Source organism: Equus caballus, chromosome 16 (assembly GCF_041296265.1).
Source record: "Equus caballus isolate H_3958 breed thoroughbred chromosome 16, TB-T2T, whole genome shotgun sequence".
Taxonomy (NCBI): Eukaryota; Metazoa; Chordata; class Mammalia; order Perissodactyla; family Equidae; genus Equus; species Equus caballus.
In genome coordinates this window covers 14,578,610-14,603,240 of record NC_091699.1, presented here as the reverse complement: position 1 = coordinate 14,603,240, position 24,631 = coordinate 14,578,610, and the positions used below count along the sequence as shown (strand labels likewise).

The window sequence follows — 24,631 nt, the reverse complement described above, 5'->3', positions numbered from 1 at the left end:
GGGAGCCAGCAGGGGGCTGGGGGTCCTGGGACCCTAAGGCACTCTCTCCCATGACTAGGCCACCTGCAGGTCCAGCACTCAGAGCATCCAGGGGCGAGTCCTAGAATTTAGGCAGCCGAGATGCTGTGATTCTGAAGCTCTAGGATTCCAGCAACTGAAGACCTCGTAATTCTCAGGTTCCAGGATCACCTTGCTGGGGCCCTAGGACCCCAGCCTCAGATCCCAGGCTTTGCAGAGTCTGTGATTCTGGACTCTCTTCTCCATTTCCAGGTGTCCCAGGGAGGAAGCTCCACATCAACAGAGCCTACACCCCGAGGGGGTGACAGTGTCCCCACACCTACCCCAGCATCGAATCTGTCACCGACCCAGAGGATGACCTGCCATGCTCACTGTCTCTCCCCGACGCGGTGGGGGCCTACGGTGGTGGCTGACACAGGCTAGAAACTCAGTAAATCAACGGATGAACGGGTTCGCTTAGAGGGAGTGCGCTGGGAGCAAAGTGCAAAATACAGAAACCAAAGCTGCGAAGCTGGTGATGGAATGCCGACGGGTGGCCGACTTTGGCCTCAGTTAGGAAAGTGGCTTCTGTTGCTGAAACCAGGAGTTTGCTGGGGAAGGAGGGGGAGGGGGGAAGACCACAGGAAAGTAGCTAAATATTCCCCAACTTAACCAGCCCCCACGTTCCTGCCGCCCCTTGGGCCAAATTGCAATGAAAGTGCTTAAAATTTAGCTTTTGTACTCTCTGGTACTTGGGGGACATCTTGGTGGGGGGGGTCCATTTCAGAAACCAGGCTCGCCCCCCCCCCCAAAGCCCCCTGGGGTCTGGCTTCATGCCTGCAGTACTCGGCTTACACACTAGGTGGCAGTGCCCACCACCACTGCCACCAATACCACCATACCTGACTCAGCCACATCAGCAATGTCCACCCCTTGCTCTTGTGCCATGAAGCCCAGGATGGAAAAAATTGCGAAGCCAGACACAAAACTGGTACCACTGTTGAGGCATCCCAGCAGCATACAGTCCCTAAGTCACACACGTCAGGGAGCAAGTTAATTCACAACGCGAGGAAGCCACGCTCCCTACTTCTCTTTAAACGTCATCAGCATTTCCAAGCTCCACCAGGCCCGCCGGCGCGACACTTGCCTGTACGAGTTGTACTTGTACTTGTTGTAGCTCCCCAGCGAGGTCATGGCCCCCAAGCAGATGGCATAGGAGAAGAATATTTGGGTCCCAGCATCGATCCATACCTACGGGGGTGTGGGGGGCAAGGAGAGAGAGAAGGGGCTGTTAGAGCCGGCTTCCTGGAGGAGGCGGCGTGGGTCCTGCCACCTGGCCACGCAGGACTGCACCTCAAAGTGTGCAGACTCTCGAATGCACTTGGAGCGTCTGTGCTGGAATCCAAGGTGCCTTTCCAGTGCTATTTTGTGGGTTCAAAGAGTAAAGATTTAGCCCAGTGCCAGACACACGGTGACCTGTAAGTCAAGGCTGCTACCATTACTGTGATATTGTCCTGGGGCCCCTGAGTTGGAATGGGGAAGAATTCCCCCACTGATTACGGGGGTAAAGCCGCTCTCCAGAACCTTCATCGGGCAGGTCCTGATGGCCACAGAGCTGCCTTCCCAGCTGTCCCTTGATGCTGGCCAAGCCCCCGCACATCCAAGGACAGTGCGGAAGGAAGCCTGAAGCAGCACAGGCCCCTGGAGGCAACTGGAGGCTGGGGACCAAAGGTCCTTAAACGGACCAGTGAATCTCCCAGGGTTTTGTCCAACCTCCTGCAGTCACGCGGCTGGGGGCCAGGAGGTGGACACTCAGAATCTGCCCGTCAACCTTCCAAGAGGCCACCACCTCTGAATTCCGTCCTCGGCCAGAAGCCAGCAGCTCTCCCAGCCGACTCTTCCCCTCCCTCAGTCAGCCCGGCCGGCCGCCGAGGGCAGAGGCGGTGTCGGAGGAGGAGACTAGCTCTTGAAGACTTCGCTTACCTGGCTCAGCGCCTAAACGAGACTATAACTGGCCCGTCTCAGGAGTGCTCGACATGAAAAGGGCCACACACAGCTGGAAAGGCCCCCGAGCGCAGCGAACGACCCGCCACAGCCCAGCAGAAAAGGAGCAGGGGCTGATGGCCCAGCTAGATCTGCACACGGAGGAGCCACAGAAACTGTGCTGCCCGCTTAGCTGCCCCCACACCCTGCCCTGCCCGCCGGATGGGAGGGAGGACGGGCGGCCCCGCGGTACCTGTGGGTCCTCAAGGCGGCTGATGTCGGGGTACAGGTAGAACTTGATGCCTGCGCCTGCGCCGGGCAGCGTCAGTCCCCGGATGAGCAGCACCAGGAGCATGGCGAACGGGAAAGTGGCCGTGAAGTAGACAACCTGCGGGGGATGACAGGGATTCAGGGGGGCCTGTGGCAACACCTGCCGCTGTTGGATTCAAGCATCCGCTCCAAGGCAGGGGTTCTGGAGCCTAGCTTGCTGTTTCACTTGCTGTGTGACCTTGGGCACAATGCTTAACTCCTCGCCCATTGCCTCATGTGTAAAATGGAGATAGGAGTACCAGAAGGCCCTCATGAGGGGGTGAGGTGAGGAGACGATGCTTGTAACACTGTCACAACAGCGCCTGGCACTTGGTGTTCAAGGCACAGGGCCTGTTGTTGACATAGTGACTTTGCAGGAAGCTCATGGGAACTCCTGGGAAGGAAACGAGGCCTCTCAAAATCCCTCAGCCAGGACGGGGAAGGCCGTTCACTTCCTTGGGGCTGTGGGAGGCCCTCAGCCTTCCTTGAGTCACATAGCACGTCCCAGACAGGCCAAGGTCAACGAGAGGTGGGGACCAGCGACAACCCAGGCTGGGCCCTTCCATTCCCAAGGGCCTGCCCCACTTTCTCTCCTTCCCTAGTCCTGAGAGCACTGGTCTCCAAACACGGTTCTCCGGGACGGGTTTTCCTGTCTTATTCTTTAATACGAGAAGTTTCCAGGCAAGGTTCGCCCCTGCGAGGAGCTCGAGGGGCCTGGCTGAACGGACGGCGACGTCCTGCCGTCTCCAGCAGGCACAGCCGAGCAGGGACTCCCCAGCCACAAGCCCACCTCATGCTCACCACACCCAAAATCGGTGCGCGGGCCGCCCTGTCGACAGAGGAGGTCTGAGGCGCAGCGGGGTTTGAGGACACACCCAGGTCCCCTACAGAGCCCTGGAGGGGTGACCACCTCACTCTGAGCCAAGGCGCGGGGTGTCCTCATGCTCCCAGTACAGAACGCGCAGGACGCACAGAACGCGCAGGACGCGCAGAACGCTCATGGTGGCAGCCTGAAATGCTGAGACAGGCTCGCAGCACCCAGGGGACCAGGGAGGACCCGCTACACGGGCAACGCGCCCATTTACAGGCAAGGACACCGAGACCCAGAGAGCAGGGTGATGTGTCCACGTGCAGGGGGGCAGTGCAGGTAGGTAACACACACTGACGGGGGTGACGGAGCCCCGGACCTCGCCTGGCTGGCCTAGGAGCCATCGCCGGAACAGAATTCTCGGGTAGCCACCATCCCTTTGAGTAGAAATAGCTAGAAAGGGGCTTTGGAAACAGGCAAGAAAGCTCTCAGGGCCTGCCTGGCTCAGCTGCCCTCAGTCAATACCACCAACCAGCATTTATTGAGCGCTTACTGTGTGCCTGGCGCCATTCCGAGGTCTGCACTTCTATACTCACTTGGTTCTGCCCTAGCCCTTCGAGGTAGGTTTTATTACTATCCTCATTTTGAAGGCAAGGAAGGCGAGGCCTAGAGACAGCCCATTGCTTTCCCAGGGTCACACAGCAGAGGCACGCCCGGAGCCTGTCTCCAGGTGACAAGAGCAGGGCGCTAACAGGCCTGCACTGTGGGCAGTTTATTCAGTCCTCCAACAACCCGAGGGAGGGGAGTCGGGTCAGAATTCCAGCTCCGTGATTGGCTCGCTGTGAAACCTTGGGCAAGTTACTGCCCCTCTCTGGGCTTCACTCCCCCGACCTGTGAAGGGGGGGTCCTGGAGCCCGATGAGCTCTGAGGCTCTCTCCAGCTCTGCCACCCCTGGGGGACAGGGTGGAGTGGCCAAGAGGGTCAGCTGGGGGACTGGGGCTCATATCCAGCCTCTGCCACCTCCCAGGACACCCTTCTTCCTTCTGGGCCTCAGTTTCCCCAGCCAATCTTATTTCCTCCTCCCGAGGCTGAGAACCTCACAACTTCCCAAGGACAATAAGTTAGACAACGTGGTGGGTGGGGGCAGTTCAGGAAGCCAGAGAAGGGGTGAAAGAAGAAAGCCAGCGAGCCCCCAGGCTGCTCCTCCCTTCCTGCAGACAGGCCCCCCCAGGTTCCCACCTCTGGGCCCTGCCATGAGCCACGCCCGGGCTGGTGAACAATAGCTGCTGACAGCAGGCCGGCCCCAGAGGGCAGCCACTTCAAAGCTGCTGGGCCCCACTGGGCGGGCAAGCGGACTGTGGCCAGAGGGCTTTGTGTCAGGGACACAGGACACCACCCAGGGATGGGGGTGGCGTCCCTTGTTTCCACATATTTAATTTACTTAGCAAATAGTTACGGAGCCCTTCCCATGTGCCAGGCACTATGCTGAGAGCTGTACGCGCTTTAATCCATCTAATCCTCACAGCAACTTCGAGGGGTAGGGATCATTATTAACTACATCTTCTAGACAAGGAAACTGAGGCCCAGAGAGGTGACGCACCTGCTAGGATCACAGAGCTAGGAGGTGGCAGAGGTGGGATCTGATCTAGGCCAGCTGGCTCCAGGGTCCTGTGTCTTTTGTGTGTTACGTCGTTCCTCTTCAAATCCAAAGTAGGACGGCCCCACCTGGTCCCACCACCTCAGCCACCTTTGGAAAGCTGCCCTTGTTTTGCTGAATTTGCCACTCTAAGGACAAGCCCCTGAGAGCCATTCTCTCAACTTTCCTATGACTCCCCCGGGATCCTCGCAGGAGAGGCTGGTGCCAGCCGCCGCCGTGGGCCTCTGGCAATGGCCCCGAAGGCCTCGCCACAGGACGTGGTATTTTTCCACTCCTGCTGGTGAACCTCCGTGGCTCCTCTGAGCCCTCGACCCAAAAGCCCTGTGGTCTGAATGCCCTGGAAACTCACTGTCCCTCATTCCCTAGGGACAGTGGGGAGAGGGTGGCCTGCAAGGGGGGAGAGACTGGGCTGGTTTTCTGCAGCCCCCAGCTTCCTTCGGGGGTGAGAGCCTGGGCAGCAGGGGTCACTCATCCCGGAGACGGAGGCTCTGAGATGTGGGGCCACGGGTCTGTGCCCAATACCTGGGCAGGCCCCAGGGTCCTCACAGCACTCCTGCATGAGTGGGGGCTTTGCTGACCCATTTCACACAAGGGGAAACTGAGGCTCAGAGAGGGAAAGAGAACTGCCCAAAGTCACGCAGCTTGAGGGATAGAGCTGAGATCCAAACCAAATCTGGCTCTGACTGCCCCTCTGCTTTGTGTCTGAGACGGGACGAAAGGAGCTGCCCAGAGGCTTGTGGCGGGAGGCACAGCCTCAGGACGTGGCTGTGCCCATCCAGGACTGTGCTCCCTTTGGGTCCTCAGGGCTGTCCTTCCTGTGTGAGGGTCTGGACTTCCGTCACCTTCCTGGACCTCATATGCTGTGAGAGCAGGGACTTGCCTGCCTCGTGCCCCACTGAGAACAGTGCCTGGCAGGCTCGTGCTACGCACTGTCGCAGCCTTTATCACTCTGTTTTGAATGAGTTAAGCCGCAGCACATTCTGGGCCAAGTTTCAGATCCTTGGAGGGCTGAAAATTACAAAAAAAGGAACTGAGATTCAGAGAGGCTAAGTGACTTGCACTCGGGTCCTGAGGTCCTGAGCCCCTCCACCCACTCCCGCTGAACCAGTGTGGCCAGGAGGCGGCTCAGCCCCCAGGGGGCCGTGCGCCTGGTCTGCAGCCAGGGCTGGAAGCCACCTTCGGCTGCGGCTCGGCGCTCGAGGAAGTCCGCAGAGCCGTGTTTGTCTTGGCTTCTCGGGGCTGGCCCAGGCCCGGCTATTGTTCTGGGAACCACGCCTGCCCCTCAGGGGCCTGGAGCCGCCCGCCCGAGGAGGCAGTTGTCTCTAGGGGTGGGGTAGGGGGACTCCTGGAGAGTCACGTCTTCACAGTCGTGGCCTCGCACCCTCTACTGGCTTTCACTCTCTTCCCCTGACCCCTCCATGGTGTCTCAGTGTTGCTCACTGTCCCTGGTAGACATCAGCTTCCTCCATCAGACTGGGGGCTCCGCGAGGGTCTGGCCACACACACCTCAGGGCCTTTGCACCAGCAGTTCTCCCCCCTCCAGATGTCCACATGGCTCAGCCCCTCACTTCCTTCAGATCTCTGCCCCGAAGCCCCCTTCTCCGTGGGCCTTGCCGGGCCCCCCTATTTAAAACCGCATCCCACCACTCCCTGTGCCTTCACCCGTTACTCTCTCCCATGGCTCCTGTGCATTCTACATTCACCTTGCTGCAACCAACAAATCTGTCAGCCCCTGGACACAGGGAGCTTTGTCTGCTCTATGGACCCCTGCACGTCCACCGGCCCATCCTGCAGCAGCAGCACCCGGCAGACAGGAGCGGCCCAGAACACAGGAGTGCACAGGTCCACGCCCAGGGTTCCGGCGCAGCTCCGATGCGCTCCAGAGCAGCATCCTACTGGCCGCGCCTCCGCATGGGGACTGGGCGCAGAGGGAGGGGGGCCTGGCGCCTGCTGCACGCTTGTGCCAGGCACTGCAGGGGGCCCAGCCCACCGGGTTGTAAGCCTCACTACGACCGTTTTCTAGATGAGGCAACTGAGGCTCAGAGGCAAGGGAGTGACCTTGGACAAGTCACTTAACCTCTCCCAGCTCGGTGCCCTCACCGCCTAAGGAAAGGCAATGAACGGGTTTGCTCACTGACAAGCTGGAGGGGAAAGGCGACCACACAGGCGGACGAGGGCTCCCTCCTCCCGCCTGCCCCGGGATGACATGAGGTGGGCGTGCGTGTGGAGGCTTCCGAAGCCTGGCCTGCTTCCTTTCCGTACTGGGTTTTAGGATTGTAGGCAGAGGGCACGGGGGGTGGGTGCAGGCCCCCACTCTGGGATGGTTCCCACTCTGCCTCCACAACCCTGGGGTCCCAGACCTGGCCGAGCAGGTGCCTGGAGTGACTGCTGGGACCTGTTCAGATCCACGATTTCGCCTAAGCGGGCCTGCCTCTTGGGAGAACACAGCCCTTCATTTTATAGTCAATTATGTGGTCAGTGCTGCAAAGGCTCCTCTTCGGAACGATTCCACCCACTGCCCATCGCTGGACCTCAAATGCCAGCTTCACATAATCTTTTGAGCCTTGTGGGCTTTTTGATCTTACAGAGCTTTCCCCCTACAGAGATGGAATGACAGGAGGCAATGACAGACAGGGGAACCTGGCTTAGTGCCTTGGGGTCAGGCTCACACCCCTGGTCAGAGCCCTCTGCACGGACCTGTGTCATCAGAATGACCACGACACCAGCCAGTGTCAGTTATCGGGTAAATGTTCGGCTCTGTTAGATAATATTTTAGTTATAGGCTAATATTTTCATTATTACCAATATGTCAGTTATACCTAAAACTTTAATTATAAGCTAACATTTTAATTATCAGCCACCACCTTTGTTAATAGCTAACATCTAAGTCTTTGTGTAACATATTAATCAGAGCAAATACTTCAGCTACGGCTAACACTTTGGTTAACAACTAACATCTTGGTTATCAGCAAATAACTTCCTCCATGGCAGCTTTCCTCAATAACCAACACCTTAGTCACCAGCCGATGCTAGCTGTAAGATAATTCCGTTAACCTGGCGTAGTCTGCGCTTCCCAAGCCTCACCGTGCACTGGACTCTCTGTTCAGTGCGATTCTGATTCTGCAGTCTGGGCGGCCCACGGGTCTGCACGTCTAAGGAGCTCCCAGGGGACGCTCAGGCTGCAGGTCAGGGGCACTCGGCAGCTGGTAATTAACAACAACTTGCTGGCTCACCTTGTTACCAGCTACCTTGTCAGTTCCAACTCCCATGTCAGGCATCTGCTAGCATCTGCATTGTGGCCACCTCCTTGATATTTGGGAACCAGTGGCTCGTGGGAGCCTGTGCAGGCTCCAGAGGGCTGGCTGTTCAATTTTCAGGAATTTTGTGAACTGGTTGTTAAACTATCAGTAACCTGAAGTCAGACATGGTGGGAGTATCTGGACCATGAAAAGGGCAAATGCTACAAACCAGGGCTTTATTTTCTTTCGCAGGACTGGACTGCCAGCGCACTCTCCCTCCCAGGCTGGAGCTGGTTTCCAGCAGGAAGGCCTGTGGGGTGGCAGAGTCCCCAAGAAGCCGGGTAGGGGCAGAGCACAACTCACTTTCCCCGTGGACTTGACGCCCTTCCAGATGCAGAAGAAACAGATCAGCCAGACGAAGAGAAGACAGAGAGCAAGGTCCCACTTCAGAGAGCCCGGGTCGTCAATTCCAGAGGACAAGCTGAGCACGTTGCGCCTTCGAGCAAACAGAGCCACAAGTCAGTGGGGGTCCCGCCCGGGGCAGGGAGAGCCGAGGCTGGGACTCAGGCTGGGGGGGCGAGCCCTGGCTCAGGTGCGCACAAGTCACCTTGCCTCTCCCAGCCCCACAACCCCCGTTGGTCTTGGGAAATAGTTAACACTCGTGTCACAGAGTTGTGGGGAAACCAAGAAGGACTCGGACTCCTAAGTCCCTGGGTGAACCTGGGTCCACCCAGCCTGGCCTTGGGCAAGCCTCAGTTTCTTCATCTGTAAAATGGGTACTGATTCCCAGGTGATGGATTCTTAGCAGACCCTCCAGCATCCAGTGTGGGCCAAACACCGGTTCAAACTCAGCTCCACCCCGTAGCCACTGACTCTGGGCTTGTCACCCAGCCTCCCGGACCTCAGCCTCCCCATCTATGACATGAGAATAACTATCCTCCCTCAGTGTTCTCTGTCCCATCTCTTATTTTATCCACCTGTTTCTGGTCTGGACTTCTCACTAAAGCGTAAGCCTCAGGGGGGCACAGCGGCTGTTCTGTCTGTGGCTGTAGAACACCCGCTCACCTCTTTACAGGGGTGCGCTGGGGAGAAAACCCCCACGAAGCACAGGGTCTGGGCTGAAGCCCACACTCTGTGGGCCTCAGCAGTTGTCCCCGCCACGGTGCTGACACAGCAGAGCAGCTCCTGGCACCTAAGCAGGGCTAGTTTCGTCCTCCCGCCCCGCCAGAGTCGTGAAGAGCAGATGCGGTGAAGGACAGTCAGGGCGACCAGCCACCTGCCTTGCACCACCTGGCAGAGCCTGGACCCTGCTGACCAGAGGAAGATGCACCTCCTCACAGACACGTCCCTGAGGGGCAGAAGCCATCGCAGCCAGGGCAGGGCAGCACAGGGTGCGGACGGCCAAGGAGACCGCGAAACATGATGCCCAGAAACTGTCCCCATTGTCCCAGAGCTTCGACTGCTGTGACAGTGACCAAGGGTAACCAGGCCGAGCACAGGGACATCGCCCTGCCCACTATCCACTGGGGTTACCTGCCCACCGAAGTTAAGGAGACGGGGGCTCGTGCTCCCCTGGAAGAAGCTGGGCTCCTTCTAACCAAAGTCAGCTCCCTGTCTGACGGCCACACTCTCGAGCAGGAGAGGCAGAGAGGGGTGGGTGACTTTGTGCCTCAGTTTCCTCTTCGCTAAAACACGAATCCCAGCTCCTGCCCCGGGATACTGCTGGGGAAACCATTCCAGACCATCCTAGTCAGCCTGTCAGGCGGATGACCCGGCTCCGGCTCTCGGGGTGCCACGGGGCCAGGACGCTGTTCACGGCTTTCCTTTTTCCCAGGGAAGCTCCAACAGGAGGACCCTGAGTGAATCCAAGATTCCCATCTCCACTGGCATTCCTGCGAGGCCCTTCTGTGGTTCACTGCTGTGCTCCCAGCACCCAGAAGAGCTCACAGTTCACGGCAGGACCTCCATAAGTACTTGCTGAGTGAATGAATGAAAGGACTCAACTGGGGTGAACGAGGTTCGCATGTCACTCGGGACCAATCCACGAACTCTTTCCACTAACAAACCTTAAGAAGAGGCAGCTTCCTTTGTCTCCTCACTGTGACATCAATGGCTCCGCCCTGGCACCTAGGACAATGTGCTCAGGATACCATCAACGAGGCCTTTTCAATTCATCGCGTCTGGTCCAAAGACTAGAGGTCATTTGCCCCGTTTTACAGATGGGGAAACCAAAGCTTGGAGGATGCAATTGCCCACAGACACACAGCCAGCAGGCAGCAGGGCTGCCACCTCGCACCCAGGCCTGTCTGACTCTAGGGACAGGTGCCACCTCACACCTAGGCCTGTCTGACTCCAAGAGCCAGTGCTCTCTCGACTCCACCACCCTAATTAACAGAGAAACTGAAGGCTAAACTTTAAAACAGCATCCGGGGCCAACTGGAGCCTCGGGACGAGGGGGCATCCCCACGGGCAGCCTGTGAGCCCAGCACATCCCGGCTGGGGCCCTGCCAAGCACGCGGATCTGGTGGCTGCAGCAGCTTTAGAACAAGAAGCCCGTCCCTGTGCAGCCTCCATTGAGGGCCCGGGGCACGCTGGGCGGCGGCCAAGGCTTCCCTGTGAGTGGCAGTGGTGGGGCCACTGGTCCACCGCCACAGTTTATAGCCTCCCCACCGCCAGGCCCGCCCTCCTCGTGCCCCAGAGCAGCCTCCCCCGAGGCTCTGCAGACGACCGACTGTAGACCCTGTCTGTCCTCTCACACTGGACGCCACACTCACATGCAAAGGCTGTCTTGCTCACCAGACACTAGACTTCCAAGGACAAGGATCTCACAGGCAGGCACACAGTAGGTGCTCAGCTAATGCTAAGGAGGGACCCAGTCATAAGACAGCCTTTTCTTTTATCCTTAAGGGCAAGTTGGCTGAGAAGCTGGAAGCCCAGGGCCCAGCGTCCCCTGCCGAGCCCACAGCCAGCTCACGGATGCTCTTTCTGCCTTCTCCCCACCCCGTGCCTGCTTCGGGCAGGGGCTGTCACGCTGGCTTGCTCTGGTCAGCTGACCAGTCACGGGGGCCACAAAAGGAAACCGAGTCATACACGTGCCTGTCCCTTGCCGGTGGCAGTCCCCTCGTGGGAGCTCATAGTGCCTCCAGGCCTGTTTGCTTTGACCCAGCAACTCCACTCCTGAGACCCTCTCCTACAATTAGATTTGCACGTGTGGCCAAGGATCGGCTCCCCCCCAGGCTGTTCATCACCGCCACGCCTGCAGGAGCACAAGATTGGAAATCCCCCAAAAGGCCGTGAACAGGGGTTCAGCAGGCACAGAGAAGAAACACGGCGGGATGCTACGGAGCCCACGAGACAGTGGGAAAGCTCCCGTGAAGGGACAAGGAGGTATTTCCTGGACGTGACGTAAATGAACTGAGCGAGGTGAAGGACAGCACGCAGCAGGCAGGCAGGCTCCCTACTGTGCGCAGAGGAGGGCGGGGCAAGTCTGTGCTTGAACATGAATGCGCACACACCACTTCTGGCAGGACACACAGATGCGGGCAGCAGTCGCCGCCTGTGGGGGACCCGGCAGTTGGGATGCAGAAGGGGACTCGCTTGGCATTGAATATATTTTTTTCCTACTTGAAGGTTTTTAATGTGCACATATCACCTTTATAAAAATTATTTTAAATCCTTAAAAATGTTTATAATGGGCCACGCAGACATTCTAGGAATGGAATGAATGTCTCACCAATCAAGGGTTGTCATAACAGAGCCTGATGTGGGCTCTGGGCCAAAGTGACCGACGTCCTTTCCAAAGATATCTCAGGGGTGGCCTTGGAGGCTGGAGAGCACGGGGGCCGTCTGAATCCCTTTTTGAAGGGACCCAGTTTGAAGGACCCTCCACAAGCGCCCCCCAATCAGACTCTCACGGCCTCAGCCAGCCACAAAGCAGCAGACCTCCCCAGAGGGCCTCCCCACCATGGTGCATGTGTGTGTTCAGGAAACTGTAGAGTGCTGTGCCCCAGAGAGACTACCATGGTGCACCGCTGCTCATCAGTGCCTCCTAATCGCCCCAGGAGACTGCACAAGTTCCCCGAAATCTGGCCACATCTCCCCAACACTGTAAGCCCCTGTCTGGGCCCTCGCTTCTCAGGGCTATTACAGCAGCCTCCGCATTCGTGTTCCCGCCTCCACTCTCACCCCCATTCTGTTCTCATCAAGAGAGAATCTGTCAATACCGAAGTCTGGTTGCATCCTTACTCTGTTCCACATCTCCCTATGGCTCCCACCTACCTGGCCAAAAAGGCCGTCCGGACCTGCCCCATTCCTTTTTGCCTCCCTGAATAGGGTGAGCAACGCTCACCATTCAGACCCACACCCCACAGGGTGAGGTGGAGCTGGGCCCACAGGTGTAAATGGGACGTGTCCAGGCCAAGCTGCATGGATGGGGCCCTCTCTTGAACCTCATGCCCCATAAGGCCCCTTCATTTCCTCGTTTAGCCACAGTGGCTTCTCGTATGTTCCCTGAATAGGCAGAGCATGCTGCTGCCTCGGAATCTTCGAACCCACTGTTCCCTTGGCCGCTCATCACAGGACATGCCCCCTCTGCCCTTTCAGATCTCTGTTCAAATGCCACTTCAGCAGGGCAGCCTTCCCTGGCCGCCCTATGGAAAGAGCAGCCCTGGTCCTTCCCCTCCCCCTGCCCCGGCTTTACTTTTCATCACTTATCATCACTTTCATATTACCATTTTATTTGTGTTTTCTGCTTAATGTCTGTCTGTCCTACTAGAATGTCATCTCCATGGAGGCAGGGCCTGTGTCTGTCCTGATCACTGCTGGATCCAGAACAGGGCCCGGCACACAGTAGGTGTTCAACAGACATCAGTTGAGTAAATTAATTAGACTCATTTGGTGGATGGGGAAACTGAAGCTCAGAGGGGTTCGGGAATTCACCTGAAATTACCCAGATAAAGATCAACCATGGGCCTGGTTCCTTTGTTCCGATGCCACCCTGGGGACCAGCCCCCCGTGTGCCGGGTCCTCTACTGCCCTTCGCGAGGGCCCCAGCACCCCAGGCCTCCCTGCATCTTGCACAGAGAGGGAGGGGACCCAGAGGTGAGCTGCATTCCTGTCCAAGAATAGTAATGATTCATCCGAGGGTGGGATCTAAAAAAGAATCGCCTGGACGTCTGTTTGGAGTCGGCCGCCGCACTGCCGTCCAGCCGGCACTCAGAGATGTAAATACGTCCTCCGAGTGGGCCAAATCGTTTCCTTTTGACTGCCGGCCAGCCATTTATTGGCGATGGCTCCTCCCTGGAGACTGGCGGAGGCAACAATTATAAAGAGCCCATCCGCCCTGCACCGAGGGCTGCACGGGGCTTTCTCCACCGCCCCCCTCTTCCCGCAGCTGCAGGGCGAGATTGGCTGAGCAGCACTTGTTTGCAAATATGACTCATTTCTTTGATTCTAATAAAGTCTAATGATACGTGCTGAGCTCCCGGGGGCTCTGGGGGACCAGGGAGGAAGGAACAGCCCCAGCCTAATGGAGGGCATTTGGCCAGATCTGGCCCCACCTGTCTTTCAGGGCCAGAGGTGAAGCACGACCCTGGGGACAAAGGTGACCCCAGAGCAGGGACAAACGGGATGAGGTTGACCGGGGGCAGAAGCTCTGCTTCTCCATCCCAGAGTGACTCAGAGTTAAATTATAAAGGCAGCGTGAATGACTGTCCCCAGGGTGCAGGTGGCTTTCACAGGGATCTGGAGAAGGGCGTCTCACCAGCTCCTGCTGAGAACAGAGCTTTAGCCTTGCAGATGGGGTGGGCGTGGGGGGTCCAGGCCAAGAGAAGAGAGGAGAATGGGGTTGCACAGACACGGCCAAACGTGACCTGTGACCGTGGACTTGCCTGGACTTACAGCTGGTGGGGACACAGGCACTGGAGGTGGTGTCCTGTGTCAGAGGTCCAGGCTGCAAACTCTGCTACATCTAGCTGCCTATGTGACCTTGGGCAAGTCACTTAACCTCTCTAGTCCTCAGTGTCCTACTGAAAGCCACACCCAGAGGCCCTGTGCCCAGCACATCACTTGTTTTAGCTCTTTAACACTCGAGCAAGCTGGCTGTGAGGCGCTGAGACCAGGCTCTCTCTGAGGTCTGAGAAGTAAGGTGACCGCCCCGAGGTCATCAGCTGGACTTGCGGGAGCCAGAGTCAGCCTCCCTGCCCTGAGGGACAAGAGCATCACCCACTGCTCTCCGCTACCTCCCCTTGTAAAACTGGGGCGGGACAGGGCCTGGCGGGGACCATCTAAAGGCCCTTCCCCACCCGGGGCCAGGAAGAGGTCCTGGCTACCCTGGAGCACTGGTTCCCAGGAGCGCTGCCGCGTCTTCAGGGAAGGGGGGCGAAGGGAAACAGTAGCTGGGGCTGGGCTCTGGCTCCAGGGGAGTGGAGACCAGCCTTTGAGAGGATCCTCACTGCTCTGCAGCCCAACCGGGTACCAGCCCGTGACACCCCCATAACATCCCAGCAAGGCTCCCCCAGGGAAACCCCGGAGCAAGTCCCTGTGGGGCTGGTGGCAATTTTCAGGGGAAATCAGATAAGCTAAGTTTGACCCCAAAGGAAACCCAAACTCACTGATGGCCGAGCCCTCAGAGGCCCTCTGTATAGTTGGCACCTAACACATGTCCCAGCCTTCCCCACCAGTGTGTTCCTTGAACAATGTCCAGAAGACACACACTCAATCACATCTCTCTCCTTCTCGTACGCCTGCTATGGCTCCCCGTCCCAGAGAACAAAGCGCAGATTTTCAGCCTAACATTCGAGGCCTCAATCCTTCTCCTGGCCTCACGCATCCTGTGCTCTAGCCAAACCAACAACTTGCTGTTCCCAAATGCTCATGTACTTTCAGAATGCCATGCCCCTGTGTGGGCCATTCCTTCTGCCCAGAATGTCTTTTCTCTCTCCTTTTCAGCCTAGTGAGCACCTACTCATCCCTTAAAGCCCAGCTCATCTGGCCCCTCCACGTGCAGATGGGAAATAAGGCCAGAGAGGCATACTGACTTGCTGCTCCAGGCTACACAGCCAAGTGGATGCAGACATGGAATTAATAAGAATCGGCAGTCAGTGAGCACTTACTTCTCTGCTGGGAGAGATGGTAGGAAGGGAGGAGCCAGGAGAGGGCTCTGAGCTGAGAACTGACACGCTGGGATTCACAGCTGATGGCAGAGATGCAAGCCCGGCCGGGAGAGCAGTGGAAGGCAGTGCTGGGGTCTGGGAGAGTGACGCTGGGGGCCTCCAGCGGGGAGGGTTCAGGGCAAGTGGGAGGGTGGCCCGACTCGGGACATACTTGAAAGGGAGAGCCAGGAGGATGTGTGAACCGCGTGTGGGATTCGGGGTAGAAAGGAGTTGGGATGATTCTGAGAGATTTTCCCTACTTAACGGGCCTCTGCAAAGACGAAATGAAAGGACAGGGGCGGGTCCCCGGCATGAAGCTCATGGGAGTCTGTGATTCCACATTAGTTCTGTCTCCTTCCCTCTCTTTCATGCCCAAGAGAAGGGAAGGCTCTGGAAGGCAGGAGGCTGCAGGGCTGCACTGAGCCAAGGCCCCCAGCCCAGCTCGTTGGCCTGAACCTCTCTGCTCACACAGCTCCTCTCTGCTTTCCAGGCTCCCCCTCTGTGATCCCTGTTCCTCCCCAGGGCTCTAGAAAGGAGGCAAGTTCTTTGTGGGTGTTTGGATGGACTCACAAAGCTCTGCTAGAAGCTGGGGGAGGCGGTGTGAAGGTTGGAGCGGGAGGTGAGCATCAGGCCAGCGGCTCATACTCCATGGACTGAGCAAGTCCACCTGCATCGTGTGGGGCCTGGGCAGGTGCCTGCAGGGCAGGACATTTCTGAAGACAAACACTGTTAATGTCTTCTGGGCCAGGAAAGGGAGCTGGGGCACTCAGAATAGGGGTTCCGGAAGGGGGGCACCCAGGACCCCCCAGGAGAGCCCAGTCTGGGGGACGGGCAGGGGAGAGGGCACGGGTGAGGACTGACACCCTGAGGACCTCATCACTCCTGTGAACTCCTCCTCAGGAGCCCTCGGGCCTCCGAGAGCAGGGAGCGGAGCGGAGGACAGCCCCTATGCAACAGGGGGGCCACACGGGCATTTGAGAAGGGGCCGTTCTCAGTCTCTCTGGAGGTCGTGTCACTTGAGTTCCAAATGCCTGAGGGGAGCAGTTGTACCCACTATGAGGATATCAAATAAACAATGGCCCACCTTTATCAAGCAGGTTCTCAGGGCTGGCCATTCACGATCTCATTCAGTTTAGGCGGCTCTACAACCCTAAGGACAGTGCCCTGAAGTCCAGGTGAGGACAGTGAGGCCCAGAGAGGGAAAGGCACCTGCCTGAGCTAGAAGTGGCAGAGCGAGGGTTCGAATCCAGGCAGCCAGGCCACGCCCGAGGCAATGAGGCCCCGGCCGGCACCCATGTGGCCGGCTGAGTGCCAGTGTCCCGGGTGGGGTGGGCCCCGGGCGGCGAGGCTGTGCCAGGAACAGCAGAGGACGAGCAGGGCTGTGGCCTCGGGCTCCATTCAAGCAAAGAATGAAGCGCTTGCATTTCTTTCTCTGTAAACTCAGCTCTCCAGAGGGGGAAGCTGAGGAGGATGAACGTGCTTGTAACGCCTCTTTGTCTGCAAGTGGAAAACACGTCCACAAGCCCTAGGGACCCGTGAGCACACACGGAAGGCCCGCATGTCATGATGGAGACATGCACCACGCGAGTGAGGGCCGACTGAGCCTTGCTCGCCCACAGTGTCCCAGCCCCGGCCCTGAAGTCTGGCTGGGGCCAGTCAGCGGGCAGCCCCCTCTTCTGCGGGCCTGCTCCTGCGCCAGGTTCAGAGAGGTGGGGGACACCTGGAAACAGCAAAGTCACACACAAAAGAGAGGGGGCATCATCTCGTGATGACGAGGGATCACCCCCTTCCTTAACTCTGTCCCCGCCCCTGGCTCTCGGCCCCCACGCAAGGCCTTCCCTCAGTTCTTTCCAGGCTGAGGGGCCGCACCCAAGTGCGGAGCCCCACATCTGACAGCTCACGGAGCGAAGGGAAGTGAGGCACTAATACATTTTTGGTCGGCCCCCAAGCACTGTGTTCGAAGGACTTCCCTGTACGCCAGCTAAGAATTCCCCGCCTTCAGGTCTCCATATTCTGCCTTTCTGATGTCTGTCCTCTGTGTATACTCCTGTAGTTATTGACTGTACTGTGGTACACTGTGAAAATGCCCCTAATTCTCCACTCTTCTCATAAAGACACAGAGCGTATTTCCCCAGCTCTTGAACCTAGGTTGGTCTGGTGGCTTTCTCTGGCCAATGGGACGTTAACAAAAATGACTCAAGCAGAGGCTTGAAAAGTGCTCCTGAATTGGGGCATTCCCACTGGTTGTTTCTGGAATGCTGAGCCACGATGAACAAGCCCAGGCTAGCCTGCTGGACTAATTGGGACCAGTTTCCCCTGGCACCCCAGCCACCAGCCAGCCAACCGCCAGAGGAGCTGCCCTGATGCCCTACATCTGAGCTACCCATGAGGGAGCCCAGCACAGACCAGAAGAACTGCCCAGCCAAGCTCAGCCCAAACTGCCACCAGCAGAACCATGAGCCAAATAAATGGTCGCTGGTTAAAGTCTGGGGTGGTTGTTACACAGCAAAAGCTAACTGATACGTATTTTCACTGTGTCTACTCACCCTTTCACTTGAGTAACTACCTCGGCTTCACGTGTGCGTTCTTCTCTGGGCAATAACAGCTTTGATGTGCTCACTATCTTTTTCCTAATATACATCATTTTCAGACACCATAAGTACATATACCTGCCTTTGGGAAACAGTGCCTACAGAGATCCCATGGGTGTAGGGACGATTCATTCCCCTCGTTTGACAGTTAAAGAAACTGAGGCTCAGAAAGCGGCAGTGACTGGCTGAAGGGCCAACAGTCAGTAAAATGGTAGAAGTGGGATTTGACTCCAGGCCTGTCGGAGACCAAAGGCATGGATTTATCTCCAAATCTGTACCCTCCTTCCACCGAACCCAAGATAGTTGCTCCCACGCCCCTGGGGAGGAGATGAGGGAGCTGGCTGTCCTCTTTGCACCCACCCCACGCCCTCCCCTCCTTCCTTCAGTGAGGCCGGCCTTACTCCCAGAACTCGGTGACAGGGGAGGTGAAGTTGCTGGTGTTGAGGCTGTCCCACAGGCTCTTGTTCTTGCGCAAAGTGTCCTCCAGGCACTGGGGCGTGTTCCAGCTGTGGTTGCAGTGCGCCCAGGGCAGCTCCGACTGGAAGGACTGGAACAGGTAGTATGTGGCCCAGGCCAGGATGACAATGTAGTATATATTCAGGAGGGACACGATCACGATGGAGGCATAGCCGATGCCTGCAGGGATGAGCAAGCAAGGGGAGCATCAGGAGGGAGGCCAGCCCTACCATGGCCACAAACTCATCTGCAAGGCCCTGGCGTCTCTAGGCCTGGGACCAGAAGGGACCCTTCAATAGTGAGCAGCAAATATTTGCAGGATGAATGGATGATTGGATGGATAGAGAGGTGAAAGAATGGATGGTTAGATAAATGGGAGAGTTGGATGAATCGAAGGATGTATGGAGGAGGGCTAGATCAATGAATGGATGGTTAGATAAATGAATGGCTGACGGATGGATGAAGAGATGGATGGTTGGTTGGATGGATGGTTAGATGGTCCGATAGCTGAAGGCTTGGGTGCTGGATTGATGGATGGATACTCGATTTGTTAGATGGATGTAGGGATGGTGGTTGGTTGGGAGATTAGGTAGATGGATGGATGGATGAATGAGTAGATGAGTATGAATGGATGGATGGATGGTCTAACTATTAACTAGTTTAATGGAAAAAAGGATTAATGGATGGATAGATTTATATAGATAACTGAATGAATAGACACACATCCTCCCATGCCTGCCAATTATAATCATAACAGTATTATCTTATGAGTGTATACCTGGTACTAGGCATGGGACACAATGTTATAATAGTAATAAAGCTACCGTTAATTCGGGGCTTACTATGTGCACAAAGCACTTTTATATGGCTATGCCATTTTCTCTTCATAGCAACCCTACAGAGTAAGCATGTTATTTCCATTTTATGGATGAGGAAATTGAGGCACAAAGAGATTAAGTGACTTTCGCAAAATCACAAGAGTTGGCAGGAGGAGGGAGTGAGACTCGAACCCAGACAGAAAGGCTCCTGAACCCAAGTGCTCGTCTCCTGCACTGCGCTGCGAAGCAGCTGCCAGCTTACCGACCCTCCAACAACCCAGAGAGGCGGGACAGCTGGCACGTGTGGAGCAGTTACTGTGAGCAGCGGTGTCACGTGTATAACGTACTGGCTGCTACCTAGAGTCAGGCACAGTGCCAAGTGACTCACATCCGGCTCCAATGTACCTGGCAAATAGTAGGTACTCCACAAAAACTGGCTGAATTGATGAACACCAGGCCCGGGTGACCTCTGCCCCATACTCACCAGAGAACAAGGGGCAGATCTTTTCCCAGCAGGTGATGCCCCCTTCAGAGGTGTACTGGCCTATGATTACCTCCAGGAAAAACACAGGCAGACCGCCCCCAAACAGGAAAATAAAATACGGGATGAGAAATGCACCTGCAGAGAGAGCAGAGTGGGGTGAGGGTCAGGCTGTGGCTGTCGTGGGGCGAGGCCGCAGGAGCTCACGCCCAACCCTCCCAGCTGGTGGAATCCCAAAGAGCGAGTGAGGGATGCAGAGGGTAAAGGCCAAACTCTTGGACCTGGTTGAAAATTCTCCAGGCCCTGCCTATCTGTCTGGCTGGCATCACCTCCCAGGGTGCCCTCTCACCTTCCAATCTACCAGGTGCTTTACGCCTGCAAGCCTTTATTTAAGCTGTGCCGACTGCCTGCCTGCCTTCCCCATGTCTGTCCATCTGAATAAGGACTGGTTAGCCCTTAAGACTCATCTCAAATGTACCTCTCCTTGACACCTGCACCTGCCCTTCCCCACGCCCACCCAGGCCAGGAGGTGGAGAACTAGCTGGGAGGGTGCAGTGATGAGAAGCGAGAGGTGGGCACCTCCAGCTGGGGGTGGGAGCCAGGGGAGGAGCGAGGGGCAAAGAGTCAAGGCAGGGGTCCTACCTGGTGTCCACTAATGGCTTCAGCGGGTCCATAAACCCTGTGAAACTGTGGGCAACTTGGGTCTATGTGTGAGTGCTTTGTTCTGGGGCGTGTCTAGGGCACTCATCAGAGTCCCAGAGGCGCCTGACACCTACAAAAGGTTAAGAAACCAGGCTCTAAGGCGGGACGTCCCGAGCGGTGGTTCTCCTAACTCGGGCGGCACTCGGCAGGCCCGTCTCTGCTGACACATAAGCCCCTGATGAGGGGCGGTCACGAGAGGAAGCAGCTCCCCTGGCCAGTTCTCGTCAACTCGCCATGGTGTGCTGCCCGTCGAGAACATCTCCAACAGGAGAGGATTCCCGCCCAGAGCTTCAGCAGGTAAAACAAACAACAGAAACCCAAACCAACCAACCAACCAGACAAACAGGGACCTTACATTGAAAAACTACCTCCAATGGGGGACGGGGGTCACAAGGGACAACTTCCGGTTATAAGATAAATGAGTCCTGGGGATGTGCTGTACAGCACGGCGACCACAGCTAACAGCACTGGGTCGTATATTTGAAAGCTGCTAAGAGAGATCTTAAAAGTTCTCATTAGAAGAAAAAAAATTTGTAACTAAGGGAGGTGACAGATGTTAAGTAACTTATAGTGGTGATCGTTTAGCAATATATACAAATACTACATCCTTATGTCGTACACCTGAAACAACTACAGTCTTATATGCCAATTATACCTCAGCAAAACTGGGAAAAAAATATCTTCACTGTACTTTTCTTTCCTGGATACCTTTCCATTATGGTAAATGATACTGGTAAAGTAAAAACAAATGGAAGGGAACACATAAAGTAAGAAATTGTCAGAGGCACAGAAACATGGGCAATTTACAAAGGAGCATATGAAGGGCTGACGTTTGGGAGACACAGGCCTGGCCTCGTCACCCCTATTCAGAGATGGCAAACTGGAGGATCAGAGAGGGTAAGGGATCTGCTCAAGGTAACACATTAAGGCCCTGACAGGACACCACTTGATCCCCAGTCATGCTCACCCCCTGCCTCTGAGGCGGGGGCGGGGCATGGCAGGCTGATGCAGGGGAGGTCTAGGTAGGGGCCACCCACGCTCTGGCCCCACTTTCTCCTCCAGTGCCACTCTCTGCCCAGCGTGGGCTCACCTCCACCGTTTTTGTAGCAGAGGTATGGGAAACGCCAGACGTTGCCCAAGCCGACGAAGCCGCCAGCCACAGAGAGCACAAAGTCGATCTTGCTGGACCACTTCTCCCTCTGTGGGGGCTTCCCCTCGGCCTCGTCCTCAGGCCGCGTGCCCGGGCTCTTCCCTGGCGACGGCTTCAGGATGTCCTTGTGGAAGTCTTTCAGACACTGCAGCTTCTCCTTGGTGGCCATCTCCTTGCTCTCTACGGGGGACAAAGCAGAGCCCACCGTGAGGTCATAGGGAGCCCACGTGTCTTCAGCACAGCCTCCTCCTCCTCACCCTCGGGCCGGCTCTGACCCGCCCAGGCCTGCGGCAGGGGCCCTGCCATCGCCCTGTCTGTCCACTGCTCTGACAACATCCTGAGGGAGTAGGACTCCCTCTAGGCGACCGTGGACCTCGTGATTCAGGAACGGACGGGTCCCATTCCCCAGGCACCTGCTGACAGCGGCACCGGGGGCCCATGTTTGTTGTCCCCGAATGTCATACCTCGTCCTGCACCTGCAGGCAGATAAGCACGAAGCCACCCTGGCCTGGCATCCTCTCTCACAAAACGCGACACTCCCCAGGCCATTCCAAGGCACCTTGCAGATAACAGCCTGCCTGCAGTTTCTGGAAATTAACATGCTATTTCCAGATTTCGGATTTGCACAGAAAATGACTGCTCCCATTTCACTCATTCAGCCCAGTGCCCGGCCCACAGGAGGGGCTCGTTTCTAACTGTTTAAAGAACAGATCAATGTAAATAAATGAAAAATGGGGTTTCAGGCTGGAATGGAAACAATATTTGAAAATGGGGTTTCCATCAAAGTATGAAAAATGGATGTTTATGAAGTATATTTGCAATTTATTAAACAGTCACACCTCTGCAGCACAGAAAACGTGATTCTCACCGGTGAGCATTATGCAAGAGTGCCATCAATCTCCACTTGTCCACCCCGCTCCAGCTGCTCTCTGCCTTGCTGTGAGTCCACATCCTCCAGGCCCCCTTGCCCTCTGACTCCTGTTGGGTTCAGCAGTGGGAGGTCCCAGAGGAGGTCAAATCTCTAAGCCCTCAGAGCTGCTCATGTCACCCCCGGCCCAGCCCTGCTTGGGCCCCACCACAGAGGAATTCTGCCAGGAACCAGGGCAGAGCCCTCTTTCTGCGCTTCCCCAGGACCCCGAGTCCTCTCTCTCCCTGGGAGCTTGGCCGTGAGGGCAGGAGCACCATGAGTCCGGCCCAGAGGGAGGGTGCGTTCGAGGACTTACCCCCTTGTGGGGGAGGGCCACAGAAGACAGATGAGCTGGGGGAACCAAAGCTAGTGGGCTCACCACCCCTCCTGAGCCTCAGTTTCCTCATCTACAGAATAAAAAAGATGATGGCAAAGGTGACCGACTCATAGCCAAGCAGCCTGGGACATAACTTGTTTCTCGTCACCATCCAAATTGGTGGCCAACACTGAAATAGCAGGTTTCAGAGAAAAATCGAGATTCCTAGGTCTCTAGAAGGTTTCTAGAGAAATTGGGAGGCCAGGCCACGTTGGGTTCACACACCTTATGGTAACTAATAGCTGGACCAGATGCAGCCCCGTCACTTGGGCACACTTGGGCCAGCCTGCCACCAGGTTCCAGCGGACGTCTGAGCCTGTCCTGTCAAAGTGCTTGGCACTACTGAAAACGTCTTGTTTGTATCCTGGCTTCCTTGGTAAGGGTCTCCTCCTCAACTAGAATAGGGGCTCCATGGGGACAAGGACCTGTCTTGTCCACTGCTGTGTGCCCGGAGCCTGGCACACAGTAGGTCATCAGAAAAGAACTGCTGGGTAGCTGGTTCCCAGGGTGGAATCTGCAGGCAGCTGGTGCTAAGTACAAACCAACTGCGTGATGTGGGCGACTCGCTCGGCCTCTGAGCCTTGGTGGTGCAGGAGGCAGGGAAGGCCTGAGGACCTGGGTGTGGAGAGGGGACGCACTGGCCTGGCCCCAGCAGCCAGGCCCACAGGGGCTGTGCTCTGAGGAGCAGAGGCACAACAGACCCCAGATCCCCCGCACCCCCCTCCTCTCCCTGGCTCGGGTGGGGGACCCCGATTGTTTCGCTATCTGTCGGCGAGCAGACCAAGAAAAAGCTTCCTGGAGCCGCCGGGCGGGCGGCTCATGGAGCCCTTCCTCTGACTCCTGGAGCGCAGACTGGCGGCGGCATCCACACGGCCTTTCTTTGCCCTGCTCCCTCGGGACAACGTGGGGGTTCAGCCGGGCGTACGGCTACTGTAAAAATAGCCCGCGCGGCCAGCATTGTTCCAGCATTAATGTGTGCAGCCCCGGATGGTTATCTGAGTGGCCCATTGTGGGCCGGCTGGATGGGAGCATAATTGGAGGATGTGGGACTCAGCTCCCTCCTCGCGAAGATGTTTTTCAGGGAATGACCCCTGCGCCTCCTCGGCAGGAAGGGTTAGCTCTGCCCTTCTGGGCTCTCCCTGGATCGCAGGGCTGGAAGGCACTTCACAAGGTCAGCCAGGCGGAGGGGGAGGTGGCCAGCTTCAGCTTACATAGGCAGTTGGGACTGGCCAAAGCTCTTCTCCACCAGGAGCCAGGGTCTGCTTCCCTGTGACTGCCATGCGAGCCCTGGCTCTGCCTTCAGGGCCCCCAGACCCACGGGCCACACTAGCGCTTTACAAACACTGGCGGGGAGTAAAAAGTTCCCCGAGACCCTCTGCTCCAGACTCTGGTTTCCTACCAGATAAGGCCTCCAGCCCCTCTCCACACTCAGCACCCCATCTCCTAATGCTGAGCCAGGATGGGGGTGGGTGTTGAATGTGGCAGAGTCAGGGCCTGTCGTGTGCCTGGTATTGTGGGGATCTCCCCACTCCTCATTCCCAAGGTGTATCTGGAGATGTGTTCCTCCCTCACTGTCACTGTCCCACCTGTGGCTGCTGCAGTCACAGGCCCACCTGCCCTTTGAGGACACATAGCTAGAGGCCTTGCCTCTGGCTCCCTCGAGCCAGGCCATCAGCCATGGCCTCACCCAAGACTCACTCAAGCCCGGGTGAGGCCAGACCCAGGTGCAGATGCCCCAACTCCCTCTCAGGGGGATCATTCCAAGTTCCTCTGGGGTACCTGACCAGCCCTGCACCTGTAGACATCCATTGCAGAAAGACCTACTGATTCTGCCTCCTCCACATTCCTGGTATCCACCCACATCTCTGTTGCCATGGCAACCGTGGTACTCTAGGCCCCACCAGCCCTGCATTGTGGCACCCTCCTCCCGGGCCACCCTGCTGCGGCTCAGCCCACCCCATGCCTCCAATCTATTCTCAGCACAGCCGCTGAAGGAAACCTGGCAA

At 56.9% G+C, this 24,631-nt stretch overlaps 1 protein-coding gene across 3 annotated transcripts in view; it reads right to left on the bottom strand.

The window, feature by feature from the left end:
- SLC6A6 (solute carrier family 6 member 6) overlaps positions 1–24,631 on the bottom strand; it is a 79,464-nt gene that overhangs the window by 17,967 nt on the left and 36,866 nt on the right. For all 3 annotated transcript variants that reach the window (XM_023619905.2, XM_070238421.1, XM_070238422.1), the window contains exons 2-8: positions 21,283–21,522; positions 19,494–19,628; positions 18,137–18,371; positions 8,357–8,489; positions 2,234–2,368; positions 1,145–1,248; positions 900–1,024 (exon numbers count right to left, since the gene is read on the bottom strand). In XM_023619905.2, the coding sequence (XP_023475673.1) occupies positions 900–1,024; positions 1,145–1,248; positions 2,234–2,368; positions 8,357–8,489; positions 18,137–18,371; positions 19,494–19,628; positions 21,283–21,511 (1,096 nt within the window). In that variant the 5' untranslated portion in view covers positions 21,512–21,522. The remainder of the gene's footprint in view (positions 1–899; positions 1,025–1,144; positions 1,249–2,233; positions 2,369–8,356; positions 8,490–18,136; positions 18,372–19,493; positions 19,629–21,282; positions 21,523–24,631) is intronic.